This window comes from Tenrec ecaudatus, chromosome 2 (assembly GCF_050624435.1).
Source record: "Tenrec ecaudatus isolate mTenEca1 chromosome 2, mTenEca1.hap1, whole genome shotgun sequence".
In the NCBI taxonomy this organism is placed as follows: domain Eukaryota; kingdom Metazoa; phylum Chordata; class Mammalia; order Afrosoricida; family Tenrecidae; genus Tenrec; species Tenrec ecaudatus.
This window is the reverse complement of record NC_134531.1, coordinates 2,692,055-2,707,873: the sequence shown is the minus strand read 5'-3', so window position 1 is coordinate 2,707,873 and position 15,819 is coordinate 2,692,055. Positions and strand designations below refer to the sequence as shown.

At 49.6% G+C, this 15,819-nt stretch overlaps 1 protein-coding gene across 1 annotated transcript in view; it reads left to right on the top strand.

The window, feature by feature from the left end:
- The window catches only part of AHRR (aryl hydrocarbon receptor repressor), a 112,554-nt gene that overhangs the window by 41,228 nt on the left and 55,507 nt on the right, over positions 1–15,819 (top strand). The window contains exon 4 of the mRNA XM_075540842.1: positions 1,897–2,003. Within this exon, the coding sequence (XP_075396957.1) occupies positions 1,897–2,003 (107 nt within the window). The remainder of the gene's footprint in view (positions 1–1,896; positions 2,004–15,819) is intronic.

Below are 15,819 nucleotides of genomic sequence, written 5' to 3'. Positions count from 1 at the left end.
GTGGGGCGGCCGGCGCCAGCTGCGCAGGACCGGGGAGGGGGGTCGCGGCCGGTCTGCGGCTGGGCTCGGCCCGGCTGGGCGGCCGCAGGGCAGGCGGGCGGCGCTGCGCTCGCACGCGAGGCCCTGGCCTGGGGCCAGGCGGCTGTCACAGCGGCGCTGAGGGCCAGATCGCGTGACAGCGAGCCGGCGGCGGCCACAGGAATGTCGTGCGGAGGAGGGAAGTGGGGGCGGGTGCCCGGCGGCGGGAGGGGGGCGCGCGGACCCGATGCTGGGGGCGTGGCCTGGCGCCCTTGGGGAAAGTGAGGGGCGGCGAAGGGGTAGGCGCTAGGCTTCCTGTCCCCTGGAGGAACCCAGGCTGGAGGGGCTCTCGGCTCTGGGGTCTGTCCAGCACCACCCCGCTGCTCCCCCAACCTCCACCAGCAGCCAGAACCTTGCCCGCTGCGGCGGGTGCAGGTCCGCAGCAGGGTCCTGGAGCCTCACCCCCACCACTCCCCACGGAACTGCTTCGTGGTCCGCAGGCAGGGTCCGGGAGAGAGAAGTTCCAAGTTCCAACCCCAGCCCCGCAGTGACTCCGCAGGGTGGGGAAGGGGCTGCTCCGCAGGGATGGGGCTCCCTGTGGCTTGGCAGGCAGAGGGTGGCAGCAGGCTGCAAACGTGGTCCCTACGCCCAGGACCCTGCTGCCACCTCAGTCCCAGCTCTTTTGCCCTCTCCAGGGTCCCAAGCCTGCCCTTGGCCTGAGGTGGGAGTACCTCCTACCAAGGGCTCCCAGCTTCCAGAGCAGGGACTGGCCTGACAGGGCAGCCTTACAGGGCAGGGTAGTGGGTTTTTGTAGGTGGGGTTTCATGCCCTGCTCTTTAGGGACGCTAGGAGTCAGATTTTACTGGATGCGCACCAAACCCACTGCAGCCCTCGCCTTTCCGGGAGCAGAAAGTTGCAGTGTCTGGTAAGATCTGGCAGGTGCAAAGAAACTCACAGACTCCCCGCCATGGAGTCAATTCCAAAACCTCATCTGTCTCCCTCAGCCCTGCTGGTGGTTTCAAACTGCTGACCTTGCAGTTAGCACCCCAGTGCTTAACCACGATGTCACCAGGGCTCCTGCTCCTTAGCTGTGAGAGGAGGGTGTGGTGGAGCCAGTGGAGGCGGCAACCCGTCCTTCTCCTGGGCAGGGCCCCCTGACCCACAGCTCCCAGCTTCTCCAAGTCCCTTTCCAGCCCAAGGGTCCCTGCGCGGGTCACAGTGGTGGCAGTCTGGGGTCAGGGTTAGCCCCTATGAGCTTCCCTGTGCAGGTGAGGGGACTGTGCTTTAGGGACTGTTCAGAACACTCCTTGCTGGGTTCTAGCCAGACGGACAATCCATCCGCAGGATCTACAAGCCTAGGTCCTAGAGGAGATGGGGGAGGGGGTGGTGGTCCTTGTGTGCACTCACTCTTTGCTGCATGGGTGTGATGTGATGATGGCTTTGTCCCAGGGGCTGTCCTGGGGTCTCCTTCGCCTGGCCATATGGCACTCGGGGGGCCCTGGATTGGGCCTTGGTGGTAGGGCTCCAGGAGGGGAGGCATGCCCCTGGGGAGGGGTAAGCCCTGAAGACAGTAGCATGTCTGGTCTATGGTGGCACCTTGGGGATACAGGATGTGGCCCTGGGGGAGGAAACAGCCCTTGGGGCCCTTGTTCTCAAAGGGTGGACTCAGGGTCCAGACAATCGCTGGCTGGATGCCCACTTGCCTTGAGCCCCAGAGAGGAGCTGCAAGTTACAGATTGGGTTTCTAATCACAGTGGACAGAGGGCAGTTATGGAAGCCGAGTGCCCTCCCAGCCAAGTAGTACCACTGTTACAGCCCCTGCTATACCTCCTGCTCCAGCTGGGCCAGGAGGGACTGACATATCCTCTTTGTCCACAGCTGTGCAGGAGACTGGCTCTCAGAGGCTGGTGGCTGGGGACCCCTCACTGGGTGACGGGACCGCGCAGGGAGGCTCCGAGGTGCTGGAGGGCAGGCTGCTGTTGGAGGTGAGTGTGGGGCAGGAGCCCTGCGCTCCTGGGAAGGGCCTGAGCACAGCGCTCCAGGGGCTTCTAGAAGTGGCTTAGTCAGCAATGGGCCAGGCCCCGGGGGTCGGGGGGAGTGGGATGGCGGGGGGCTGCAGTGGGGTCGGAAGGAGAACCAGCCTCTCTCTGTGACTGAGGACACCCCCAGATACCTGTGTCCCCTGGGTTGAGGATGACCTTTCTGTGATGGGGGCCCACCCCCTCCCCAGACTGAAGACAATAGTGGTGGCCCTTGTGCCTAGGGTACCCTCCACCCCTACACTGAATGCCAGCCTGGTCACCGTTTGCTTTTTGCATTCTCTGGGTCCCCCCACCCACTCTCTGGGTACCTGGGTGCCCCACTCTCTGGGTACCTGGGCCTCCTGTAATCGGGGTACCTGGGTCTCCCCCACTCTCTGGGTACCTGGGCCTCCCCTACTCTTGTTACTTGGTGCTGTGACCGGCTGAGGGACGGAGCCCTGTCTGCTCTGAGCTGAGGGAAGAGCAGATATGGCCCAAGTGACGATGGAGATGGGAGCTGAGCTGGAGGGTGCTCATGGCTCTGTTTTGGGGGGAGGGGTGGGGAGGGGGCGCTGAGGGGTTTTCACCTGCCCTGGGAGCAGGGCAGTAGTTCCTTTCTCACGGTGAATACACGGGCAGGGGCCTGTGTTGGGGTCCCCAGGATCAGCGTGCTGGCCGACTCTCAGGGATGCTGCTGGGCCCACCGTCTGGCTGCCTACTCAACGACGGGTGTCTAGTGTGGGGTGGGAGCAGTCTGTGGGAGGGGGCTCCTGCCGGAGGAGGGACCTCCGTTAGAAAGCAGTCTGCGGCTCTTTTCTCCCAGAAAGTGGCTTTTCTGTCAGCACTCCGCAGCGCGAGCTGGAGCATGCGCAGCGGGCCTCCCGCTCAAGCCGAGAGGAGCTTCCTCTTTGCTCTTTTGCTCACACGTGTTTGCGATCAAGGCTTAAACATCTAGTCCGGATTTTTGTCCCCAGATGCTGGTGACATGGACCACGACCCTGGCCCGAGGCTCCCTGCCCTGCCCTCCACACTCCCAGGGGAGATGCTGTCCCTGAGAGGGGCTTGCCCAGCATCTGCAGCCTCCTGGGGTTCCCCACCCCATTCCCCCAGGAGGCTCCCCAACTCTCCTTCCCAAGCCAGCCAGCCTGGCTGGGGCCCTGATGAGTCCATATCCTGGAGGGAGGGGCAGAGAAACGCAGCCTAGAGGAGGGGGTGGGGTCTCAGGGTGAGTAGGGCAGGGGGCTGGAGGCACAGTGTCCCTGTCATTACAGCTGATGTCACTGAGGAACTCAGGCTTGGGGCCAGGCAGCCATTGGGGCCTCCTTCAAGAAGTCCCTTCCTGCTCTGGACACCTTGGGCTGCAGCTGGTGGTCCCCACCCCCACCCTCAGCTGACCCGGGCACAGCACAGCCGGCGCTTCACCAAGGCCCGCTTGACCCCTGTCCTGCCTGGCCCTTTTTGGAGGTGTCCCGGAGGTGGAGCTTTGTGAGGAAGACTTGAAAACAACGTCAGCAGTTGAGGGGTCAGGGTCAGCTGCCCTGGGGTCTCATCCCCGGGATCCCTCAGGGCTCCTCCCACAGTCTGGCTAGTGTCTCCCTCTCTGTCACCCTGCGTTTCAGAGAATGAGACCCAGCTGTGCCTGGAGAGTCCGCACGCAATCCTGCCTCCCAGGCACCCACTTGATGTGCTCTGTGGCCCACGGAAGTTTCCAGAAGTTGGCTTTGTTTGGACCACTCTGGTTCTCTGCCGAGGGCTTTCACAGCGTTTCCAGCGCCCAGCTCCAGGGGCGGAGACTCTTTGAAGTTTAAAAATATCCCCAACAAAGCAAAACAAACACATCGAAACAATAACAACAAAACCCCCACTTTTACTGCCAAACTTCAGTCCCTTCTAGAGAGAGGAGGGGAGCCGGCGAGGTTCGCAGCGGGCAGCACGCATTCTCAGGCTGTGGGGCTGGCAGGCCCTTGAAGCTTGGCTATCCTGGGTCTCAGTGGAGCCACGGGGCCTGAGGAGACTTGGCATCTCCACGGGTAGGGGTGGTCATCTCTGCAGCTCTGAGCCTCCTCCATCTGCAGACTCAGCAGCCCCCAGAGCTGCCATCTACCAGGTGGGGTGAGAAGGGGATGGTTGAGAAAGTCAGAGGGGTGTGAGGCCCGGAGGAGTGAGAGCAACTGTGGCGGAAAAGCAAGGAGCAACGGGGTAAGAAGATTTTGAATGCGCTAAAAGCACAAGCACAAAGCACAACCCATTGCCCTCTGACTCGTAGCGACCCTAGGGGACAGGGTAGAACTGCCAGGCAGGGTTTCCCAGATGCTATAATTAGAAAAGCCTGCTCTTTCCTCCACAGGGCAGCCGGTAGTTTCACACAGCAGCCCGGCAAACAGCCCGCTGCATTGTCAGAGTTCCATCTTACGTAGCCAAATGCCCACACTCACCGCCATTGAGTGGCTGCCGCCTCAGGTTGCTGGTAGATGCTACCGAGTGGGTTCTGGATCCACTGCAACCCCATGCACCGCAGAACTAAACACCACCCCGCCCTGCACAGCCTCACAGTGGTTCCTGTGCCTAAGCCCATGGTTGCAGCCACTGTGTCCATCCATCTCATGAAAGGCCTTCCTCTTTTACACGGCCCCTCTGCTTTCCCAGCGACTGGTCTCTGCTGAAAACCCAGGGTAACTGCATCTCGACATTGCCAAAGAGAAGCCCTAGTGAAGTAGTGGTTCCAGATTGGGTCAGCAATCCCAAACCACCAAGCGCTCCTAAAGAGAAAGACAGGGCTTTCTACTCCCGTAAAGAGTTACAGGCTCAGAAACTCGCAGGAGGCATTTCTGCCTTGTCTTATAGGGTCGCTAGGAGTCAGCATCGAATGGATGGCAGCGAGTGAGTCATCTGTTTTTGAAGGAGCCTTGGTGTTGCTGTGAGCTTAAACATTCGGTTGCTAACGGAAAGGTTGGCAGTTCAAACTCACCAGCTGCTCCAAGAGAGAATGATGACATTGTCTCATCCTAGAAAGACTTGATCTCTCAGAAGCCCTGAGGAATAGTTCTACTGTGTCCTATAAGGTGACTGGCTCATGGTAGTGGCTTTGGGTTTTATATGTTGGTGCATTCAATTTGTGTATGTGTGTGTGTGTGTGTGTATCTATGTTTACGATAAATGTAGTGATACCTCAGTTTTCAAACTCAATTCTTGCCATATTCGTATTCAAACACCACAAATCTTGAGAACTGAATATATGTTCCCATAAGAAATTATGGAGAACCAAGTAATTGATTCTGAGGCCCCAAAATTACACTTATAAATTCATTTTTCCAGGGCTTTAAATCACTGTGGAGGGTTGTGTCAGTTTGGGTAGACTAGAGAAACAAATCCAGGGAGACTCATAGTGTATAAGAAAGAGGCTTATATATAAGAGTATTTGAATATTGAGAAAACATCCTAATCTACTCCAGATCAAGTCCACAAGTCCGATATTAGCCCATATGTCTGATACCAATCTATACCTCTTCAGACTCATGAAACACATGCAATGACGCCGAATGTAGGAAGATCACAGGTCAGTGGGTGGAAAGCCTTGTGGATCCAGTGGTGTTGTAAGCATCTCAGTACTGGCAGGGGTCTCCACGCGGTTCCTTTAGCTCTGAAACTCTGACTGCCTCAGGGTAGTAGCTGCATGTGGCTTCTCCTCAGAAATGTCTCGCAGGGACTGAGCCTTGTCGGTAGAGAGTCTCCAAGGGACTGAGCCTAGGGAGAGAGTGTCTCCTATATTCCTATATTCTTCCAAGGAGGAATATAGGAATTCCCAGAATCCTCAGGAGTAGGCCATGCCCACACAGAGGCCTCATTGGCTATTAACTGATTGACAGCCTAGACTCCACCCCTTCGCTCATGATCCTTTCAGAGTGACACCACATTATGTAACTACCACAGTGTGGCTTTTAGCCTCACACAATCACTGCCTCAGATGCGCTATCACTATGGAGCTGTTTCTGATGTATCCAAATTAACAGTAGCTTTTCAGCCTCTTTGATGATCTGAGATCTTTGTTTCCTGGTTAAGGATTTCATACTTTTCGCTACCTTAGCTGCTACGGTAGCATTCCCGCCCCACCCCCACCCCCCACCCCCTGCCCCAGTGTTGATAATGTTGACTTAGCCACGTTGTGCTCAGCACCAAATGAGACGAAGGGTGACCCGATTCAAATTCGCATGACTTCTTTCTTTAACTCTACCATGGTTCTCACAGCTTTCCTCTTGGCTTCACTGATGGTTTCCCTAACCTTCGATGGAGCCATGGTGATGGTATTTCATGCATCTAAAACCCAACTAAAAGCACAATGACGAATGTTTTAGCTCACTAATAAGGACTAGATGTTATCTGAGAGACAGGGATGCTCAGACTGAAGCGCCACTCCTTGTGCCCCCAGCAAGATGAGACACATGGCTCACTCTTGACCCAGACAGATGTTTCCAGGTTGGATTTTGGGTTCGACGATAGAGTAAAGTTAAGAACACTGAGCCGACAAGTAGATTGTTTTTTTTCTTCAAACTTTGCTGTTCAGTCGAGGAAAGTTTGAGCTTTGGAGCTGTCTGACAACTGAGATATCACTGTACTTGTATTTTATATATATATATTTCTTGTAATGTCTGTAGTATCACAGAAATGCTGAGTCATAAAATAAAGGAAGAGTTTTACTTTCTCTTCCATTTTCTAGAAGAAATTATGAAAAATTGGTGCTATTTTCTTATAAAGTTTTTGGTAGACTTTTCCAGTAAAACTATTTGGTCTGAAAATTTTCTTTATGGAAGATTTTCAACTGTGAATTCAATTCCTTTAATAAACACAGGAATGCCTCTTATCTGTTTTTCTTTCAAGGAATTGGTACTTTTCATCTGTTAGTTCAGGTTGACTAGGGAAACAAATGTGTAGACACATATGTGTATAGGAAAGAGTTTTATCTACAAGAGCAGTTGAATATTGAGAAAACATCCTAGCCCAGTCCAGATCAAGTCCATAAGTCCGATATTAGTCCATATGTCTGATATCAACCACTAAAGTCCTCTTCAGACTCATGCAACATATGCAATGACACCAAGTGCAGGAGTATCACAGGCCAGTGGGTAGAAAGTCTTTGGGTCATGTGGTGTTGTGTCATCTCAGCCCTGGCAGGGGCTCCACGTGGCTCCTCCAGTTCCCAGGCACGGGGTCTGTCAGTGTAGTGCCAAGTGTCTTATCAGTAGAGCGTCCCCAAGAGAGTGAGTCAAAAGAGAGGGAGAGTCTCTCCTGCCTCCAAGGAGGAAGACAGGAGTTCCTAGAATCCTCAGGGAAGGCCATGTCCACACAGAGGCCTCACTGGCTATGACCCGATGGACAGACTAGGCTCCACTTTTTTAGTCTCAATCCTTTCAAGGCCCAAATTGACACCACATTATGTAACTACCACAGCTAACATTATTGAATTTCTGGGCACAGAGAAGAAAGACCATTTAAAGTCAGATATAAAAGTGTTACACCACAAAAGACATTTTAACCTGCCCTTTTATCTTCTATGTGCCATAAGTTACAGTTATATACATTGACATGTTCATAGATAATATTATGGGTTTTTTGTTTGTTTCAATAGTCTTAGAGATTTAAAAAATAATTTTATTCAGAGCTCTTACAGATAATATAACAATCCATAATTCAAAAACATTTTCTTCGCGAACCCTTTGATATCAGCTCCCCTTTCTCCCCTGCCTGCCCCCGGGAACCCTTATTATATTATTATTGTTGCTGTATCTTATACCGTCCAACGCACCTGTTCACCTACAGTTGAGCGGGGTTATATAGTCTTCACTGCTATCACTCCCCCCCTCTCTTCCTGCACCCTCAGGGAATCATGACCCCCCATCGCTATTTCTGAAGGGTTTGTCTAGCTTGGATTTCATGCATCAAATGACCTTAGCTATACAAATGAACATACACAGGTCTCACAAGACTAATGAGGTGAAACTAAGACCATAATAGTAAAGGGAGGAAATATTAACGAACTGGAGGATATTTATGTGCTTCATCAGTGCTATACTGCACTCTGGATATGTCATCCTTTCCATATTTTTAAGAACGTCAGAGAGCAAAGTAGTCTATTTGGCCAGGCACTTATCCTTGGGAATCTTGGTTCCTGAAGTTCCAAGTTTCCACCTGGCATCATTTCTCTTTTTCTCCAAGAACTTCCTTTAGCACTTCTTGTAGTGCAGGTCTTTGGTTCTTTCAATTACCTTTTTACCTGAAATGCCTTTATTTTGCCTCCATTTTTGATGGGTCTAGCATTCTGGACTGACAGTTCCTCTCTTTCAGAACTTAAAGATATGCTCCATAGTGTCTGCTGAGAAATCTGCAGTCATTCAAATGATTGTTTCTCTGGCTCTGATGTGTTGTTTTTCTCTGGTTGCATTCAAGACTACCTCTTTTGGTTGAAAAGAACATTTGGTTCTTTTTAATAGTGTCTCTCTACTGAGATCTTGTACCTTTTTTAAACTTCGAGGATGTTCACCTTTATCTCATTCAGGATAATTATTTTCCCTCTCTGAACAACTTAATTCGATAATTTCAATAACTGATTATTTTTGAGTTGGCACCCCACACTTGGACACACTGCACACCTTTCTTTCACTAGGAGCTGGGAGTAGTTTTTAACTTTTATCTTGACATGCAATTGAGATGTATTGAGCTTGGTCTTACTAGGAATTGACGTTTTTGAAGTTTGCTGAGCTTCTTCAATCTACCTTTTTATATGTCTTCAACCAAATTTAGGAAGTTTTTAGCCATTTCCCTTCAAGTATTTTTCTTTCATTTCAGGGAAGCCATTGTCAAAAATGTCAGAACTTTTTGTATTATTCCACAAATTCCCAAGATTTTTGTTTACTTTGTTCAGTATTTTTTTTTCTGAGACAGGGCATTTTTTTCTCTTGATCTAGTTTTAACACCATTGGCTCTTTGTGTCATCTTTTTTCTGCTATTGAGCCCATCACTGAAATATTCATTTTAGGTAATTTCTCTGTTCTAAAATTTATATTTGATTCTTTTTAATAGTGTCTATTTCTCTCCTGAGATCTTGCACCTTTTAATTCTTTTGTTGTTGTTACTTCAAGAGTGCTCACCTTTATCTCATTAAGAATAATTATATTCCCTCCTTTAAAATCTTAGTTTAATGCTAATATCTGTATTACTTTGAGTTGGCACTCCAAACTCGGACATACTACAGACCTTTCACAAGGGCCTAAGGATGGTGTTGGTGACTTTAAAAGCTTTTCACAACACAAGTCAGCAGTGTCTCCAAGATTGTCACCTGCCAAGGATGTGTCCGGAGAGCCACAGTTGACCCTCATTGTCTCAGGTTAGAGGCCAGGGACCCTGGAGCTGGAGAACTGGGCCTTGAACAGGTCATCCCTGACGCAGAGCATGGTGGCTGCCACACACCAGTGCTGATCCTCAGACCTTTCCCTACATGCTCCCCAGAGCACAGACCTCCCACCCTGCAGCCAGGGGGCAAAACTCCCTGCCATCAATACATATATATATATATATATATATATATATATATATATATATATATATATATATATATATATATATATATATATCAAGCCTAGAGGCAAAATTGCCCCTGTGAGTTTCTGAGAATGTGACTCTTGACAGGAGTAGAAAGTCCTGCCTTTCTCTGAGATGCTGGTGGTTTTGAACTGCAAACTTGCCGATTGCAGCCCATCGCACAACCACTAATCCACCAGGGCTCCTTAAGAGGGACAAGATGGCTGTAACTCTGACCCTGTAAGGAAAAGGACTGAAGGGTGCCTTCACCGAGGTTTGCAAATTAGAAGTGCCTAGAGCCCTGTGCACAGTCCCCTGGCCCCGTGGCCGGGTCTCCTGGGGCCATCTCGCACCCGCTGGGAGTCACCCAGGGCAGAGGGGGACATGAAAGACCCAAACCGCACAGTTTGGAGGAATGATTACTTGGAGGAGACAAAGATGGACAGAGTGCAAAAATGAGCACCCCAAAGGCTGCTGCCCGTGAGGACACACCGTGATCAAGGGCAGTAAGTGTGGTCGAAAGGAATACTCAGAGATGCCTTATAAAGGCTCAACCAGTCAAACCATAAGAGACAAGATGAAAAACCCAGTAGAGGCTGGGGGTCAGCCTTGAAGAGATCTGTCCACCAGTGAAGGGGAAAGAGGTGGGGGCAGCAGAGGAGATCCAGGCAGCCCCAGGACAGCGAGCGTGGCGAAGAGTTTCGGAGAGAGATCAGAGGGGGATATTGTCAGGGAAGAAGCCCAGATTTCCCAGAATCTTGGGGCACAGCCATCAGCATGGGGTGAAGGAGGCCCCTGGCTCTCATGCTGGTAAAAGTCTACAACCCAGGGGACCGGAAGCAGGTCTTCAGAGTTCTTGGGGAGAAGGAGCAGTTCTCACGGAGAGGACCAAGAATCAAGAAGATGCTGGTGGTGGCAACACCCACGCTGGCGGCTAGAAGGCCCCACAGGAGAGAACTAATCTCTAAACCCTCTCGCGGGGTGAGAGGAGGACGGAATTCCCGAAGGCTTTCTGTCCAGAACAAGGGCAGGAGATCTGGTTGAGAGGCCTCGGAACCTCCAGGAAAGTGAGAGAATGGGATCCACTGGCCCAGTTGCTTGTGGAGCTGAGCAGAAGCTCCTGGAGATGCCTCTGAGAGAAGGTGAAATGTAGCAGGCTGCCCAAAGGTTCCCAGACACTGAAGGAAGGAAGGAAGGTGAATTCAACTCGGGTCTGTGGTAAGTCAGCCGTCAGAAAGACGGCGCAAAGCCCCGTGTTCTCCGTGGCACAGATGAAAAGAGCCTGGGTCAGCTCCTCATCAAGGGAATCCGGAGTATGGGTTGAAGCAAAGGTAGATAGATCCCAGGTGAATTAGGGAGATGGGTAGAGTGTGCTGCTGTGTGGGTGCAGGGTGGGAGGGGGCGACGCGCTCACTGTTCCCTGGAACCTCTAGGAGACCATGTGAACCACGGGAACCCTGCAGCCCTTGTTGTATAAGCAAGTGACTCAGCAGGGTGAGGGCCCTGCCAGTTCCCCAGAGAGCCCAAAGGCGCCGCTCTGAGGAGCAGGAAATGACATGGGGGAAGTGGTCAGAGGGCCGGTGGCTTCTGTGACAGCCCTGGGCTCCTTGACTCTTACAAGCTTAGCTTTAACCCCTTGGCCCCAAGAAGTTTTATCTTGCCAGATGTCACAACGTTACCCCTGCTTTCTTTTAGTTCTCATTGGTTTATATATATATATATATATATATATATATATATATATATATATATATATATATATATATATATCAAGTTGCAGATCGATGTTTATATACACGTAAGTTTTTATTGTGCATTGGGTGAAGGTTTGCAGAGAAGACCATAGGTTTACACTTTTTAACAAGTCGTGCACGGCCTGTTTCATCACATTTCTGGAAGCCTTCCCACCATCTGCTGTTTCCCCCATGTCTTTATTCCTCCCCCTTTCCTAGGCTTTCTGAATGTTGTGATTGGGTAAATGCTGTCTCCTTGATCCCAAACGGTCAATGATTCTAAGGCGCACACGTCTCACTAGTGGGATTAGTCACAGATAGACCTATTGTGTGGTTGAACACTGAGCCACAGGCAGGAGGCAGGTCCAGATCTGAAGCAGAGCCAAGGATCTTTGGCTCGGGTTCCTCCAGTCTCTATCCAACCAACGTGCATGCCCGGTCGCATGCCTGATTTTGGGTTTTGTTGCACATTTTTCTCCCACACTATGCAGAACTACCTGCCGCTGACTCGTTTCCTGCAGGTGCCTGGTTATGCCCAGAAGTTTTCGTAACGTCGCCCACTGTATGTTCCACCACATCCATGGGTATAGTTGCAGCAAATACCCACACACAGTATTTTCTGTCACACCTGTGTGTATTTGTGTGAACACTCTCACGATCTACCCACACCTGGCCACCCCACATGTCTGTCCACATCTGGATCCTGTTTATTGCATGGTTGTGTGCATAATAGTATTTGCCTCTATAACCTTTAACTTTCACGTGCCCCCAGAGTCCATCCGTCTGTTTCTACCCACTTCTTACGGCATGCTGCTCTCACCTCCACCCGTCCTTGACATCTGCTTCTCTGTGTGGACGTCTTAGAATGACACTGTGGCCTCGTTTTACTCTGCAAGGGTCTTCATGACAAACTGGTGTCTCTGATTGCCTCTTCAGTGTGCAGGTTTATTTTGCCCTGGATATTTCCATATCTGGGCTGACTTATGCATGTTAATCTCAAGTTGTTGCCTGCCGCTATTGGTTCTTTGTCTGAAGAACTTTTAGTATTTTCTATCAGATTGGTCTGGTGTGTGAGTCCAGGTAGACTAGAGAAACAAATTCATGGACACTCATATGTGCGTAAGAAAGGGTTTTTATCGGTGCTCCAAGATGTGAGTACAACATACGGCATGAAGCAGGGAACCAGTAGGGAGCTCTGAGGGTCCGGCCCCATCCCAACTACGTGGACAGCTGCCCCTTCCCCCAGAATAATTTACTTCAGAGGACAGCACTGAAGCTACAGCTCAGGAAGAGGGGCATGTCTGATCAGAGCACACAGGAGCAAATGAAGTAGGAAGAAGAGAGAGTGGAGCACATCCTGACCCACCAAACCTTGAGGACAATATCCCTGCTCAGAGCAGCACAGAGAGGACCATACGGCTGGCCCCACTATGAGACACAACATTCCTCACTGACCCACAGCCCTACAGGGGACAGCACTGGAGACACAGTGTGGGAATGCACCCGATCTGACCCCACCACACCGAGGCAAACACTTAAGGTCGTGCAGCAGAACAGCCAGGGGAGCAGAGCAACAATGTCCTGAAGGAGTACCAAAAATAGTCTTTGGAGCCAGGGCGTGGCACCCCATCAGACTCGACCGGAAAACACTCTTAAATTTCAACAAACAGACCTTGAACTATTTACAGGCTTTTTTTTTGGGGGGGGGGGGGTCATTGTTTTTTCTTGTCGGTTTTTTTTTGGTCGCTTTGTTTTGCTTTGTCTTTTTTGTTGTTGTGCATATTATTATCTCTGCAGGTCTATATACATAATGTAGGTGGGAGAAAACAATGATACCAATGCTTCTGGGGGGACTTGGGAGACTGGGAGGTGGGGGAAAAGAAGTGGTGTTAACCATCCCAGGGACAAGGGGATAACAAATGATCCAAAATCAGTGGCAAGGAGAGTGTAAGAGGCAATGTAACCCAAGAGGAATTACTGAACCCAAATGAAGGCTGAGCATGATAGTGGGACAAGAGGAAAGTAAAAGAAAATACAGACAAGAACTAGGAGGCAAAGGTCATTTATAGAGATCTAAATATAGGCATATACATATGTAAATATATTTATATATGATGATGGGAAAGTAGATCTATGTACATAGATTTATAGGTTTAGTATTAAGGTAAAAAATGGACATTGGACCTCCACTCAAGTACTCCCTCAATGCAAGAACACTCTGTTCTATTAAATTGGCATTCTATGTTGCTCACCTTCCTGACTCAATCACTGAAGACAAATGTGTGCATAAGCAAACATGGTGAATAAAGCAGATGATGCCTGGCTATCAAAAGATAATAGTGTCTGGGGTCTTAAAGGCTTGAATGTAAACAAGCGGCCATCTATCTCAGAAGCAACAAAACCCACATGGAAGAAGTACATCAGCCTGTGTGATCACAAAGTGTTGAAGGGATCAGGCATCAAAGAACAAAAATTCCATCATTGTGAATGAGGGGGAGCTCAGATTGGGGACCCAAAGCCCATCTGTGGGCAACTGGACATCCCCTTACAGAAGTGTTGTGGGGAGGAGATGAGCCAGTCAGGGTGCAGTGAAGCAATAATGAAACATACAATTTTCCTCTAGTTATTTAATGATTCCTCCCCCCTCCACTAGCTTGATCTCAATTCTACCTTACGAATCCGGCTAGACCAGAGGATGTACAGTTACAGATAGTAATTGGAAACACAGGGAATCCAGGACAGATGATCCGTTTAGGACCAGTGGTTAGAGTGGTGACACCAGAGGGTGGAGGGAAAGGGAGTAAAAAGGGGGAGATGAATTACAATGATCTATATATAACCTCCTCTCTGGGGGACAGACAACAGAGAAGTGGGTGAAGGGAGACGTCAGTGTAAGATATGGCAAAATAATAATCGTTTATATATTATCAAGGATTCATGAGGGAGGGGGAAGTGGGGACGGAGGGGGGGGGAAATGAGGAGCTGATGCCAAGGGCTCAAGTAGAAAGGAGATGTTTTGAGAATGATGATGGCAACAAATTTACAAATGTGCTTAACACAATGGATGGATGGATGGCATGGATTGTGATAAGAGTTGTATGAGCCCCCAATAAAATGATTAAAAAAAGAAAGAAAGGGGTTTATATACAAAAGCAGCTGAATATTGAGAAAACATCCCAGCCCAGTCCAGATCAAATCCATAAGTCCAATATTAGCCCATATGTCTGACACCAATCAAAAAGTCCTCTTCAGGCTCACGAAGCACATGCAATGATGCTGAATGCACATCAAAGGACAGTGAGTAGAAAGTCTTTGGATCCAGCAGCTTTCGTTGTAAGCATCTCAGCACTGGCAGGGGTCTACATGTGGCTTCTCCACAGAGATGTCTCACAGGAAGTGAGCAGAGAGAGAGAGAGAAGTCTCTCCCACCTCCAAGGAGGAAATCCAAGAGTTCCCAGAATGCTCAGGAGAAGGTCATGCCCACATAGAGGCTTCATTGGTTATATCTTAATCCTCTAAAATTGACACCAGATTATTTAACTACCACATCTGGTTATTACAAATTCCTCCAATTCTTTTTCTGGAAGTCTTGTACTTTTGCCACTGTATTTGAGGGACAATTTTGCTGGATGTATGATTTGTGGTTTGTGGAGGTTACATAGCTTCGTGTCAACTTATAAAAGTGTATGGGTGGAGTTTAGCCTGTCAGTCACAGTCTGATGGTGACTCTTTGTGGGCATGTCCTTCTCATGAGGAGGGTCCTGGGAATCTCCCCTTCTCCCTTTGTCTTCATCTTCTTGCTGGCTGACCCTGGTGGCGGCCAGAGCCCTGGAGATGTGTCCACCACTATTGGAGCCACAAGACTCTGCCCCCACTGGCCTGTGATCCTCCTGCCTTCTGCATCATTGCCTGTGACTGCGAGTCTGAAGAGGGACTATGGACTAGGATCAGACTTATGGACTTGAGTTAGACTGAGCTGGGATGTTTATAATTACTTCTTGATAGAAAGCTCTTCCTTACACATATGCGAGTGTCTCTGGATTTGTTTCTGTAATCGACTCAGTGGTTGACAGGTTTTTCTTTCCGAGTTGTACTTATGTCATCCTGTTGCCTTCTTGCTTGCAGGGTTTCTCCTGAGAAACCAAGAGCTCTGCCTTATTGCCTCTCCATCGTACTTGCCACATGTTTTTCCAGAGTTGCTCTTAGCACTCTTTCCTTGTCTTTGGTTTTAGAAAGTTTGGTTACGATAGGTCGTACTTATTTTCTTTTGAGATATGTCCAGTTTGGGTTTATGCATATCTTCTCATCTTTCACCATTTACTCTTTTTGTGTGTGTGTGTCTTTTCCCTTTCTAGAATTCTGATCACCTGTAAAGTATTGCCTTTAATGTCTACCCACACAATCTTAGGCTTTCTTTGACTTTTTTTCTTTTTTGTTGAATTTTTTCCCTTGCTTTAATGTGTCGATTTCGTGAT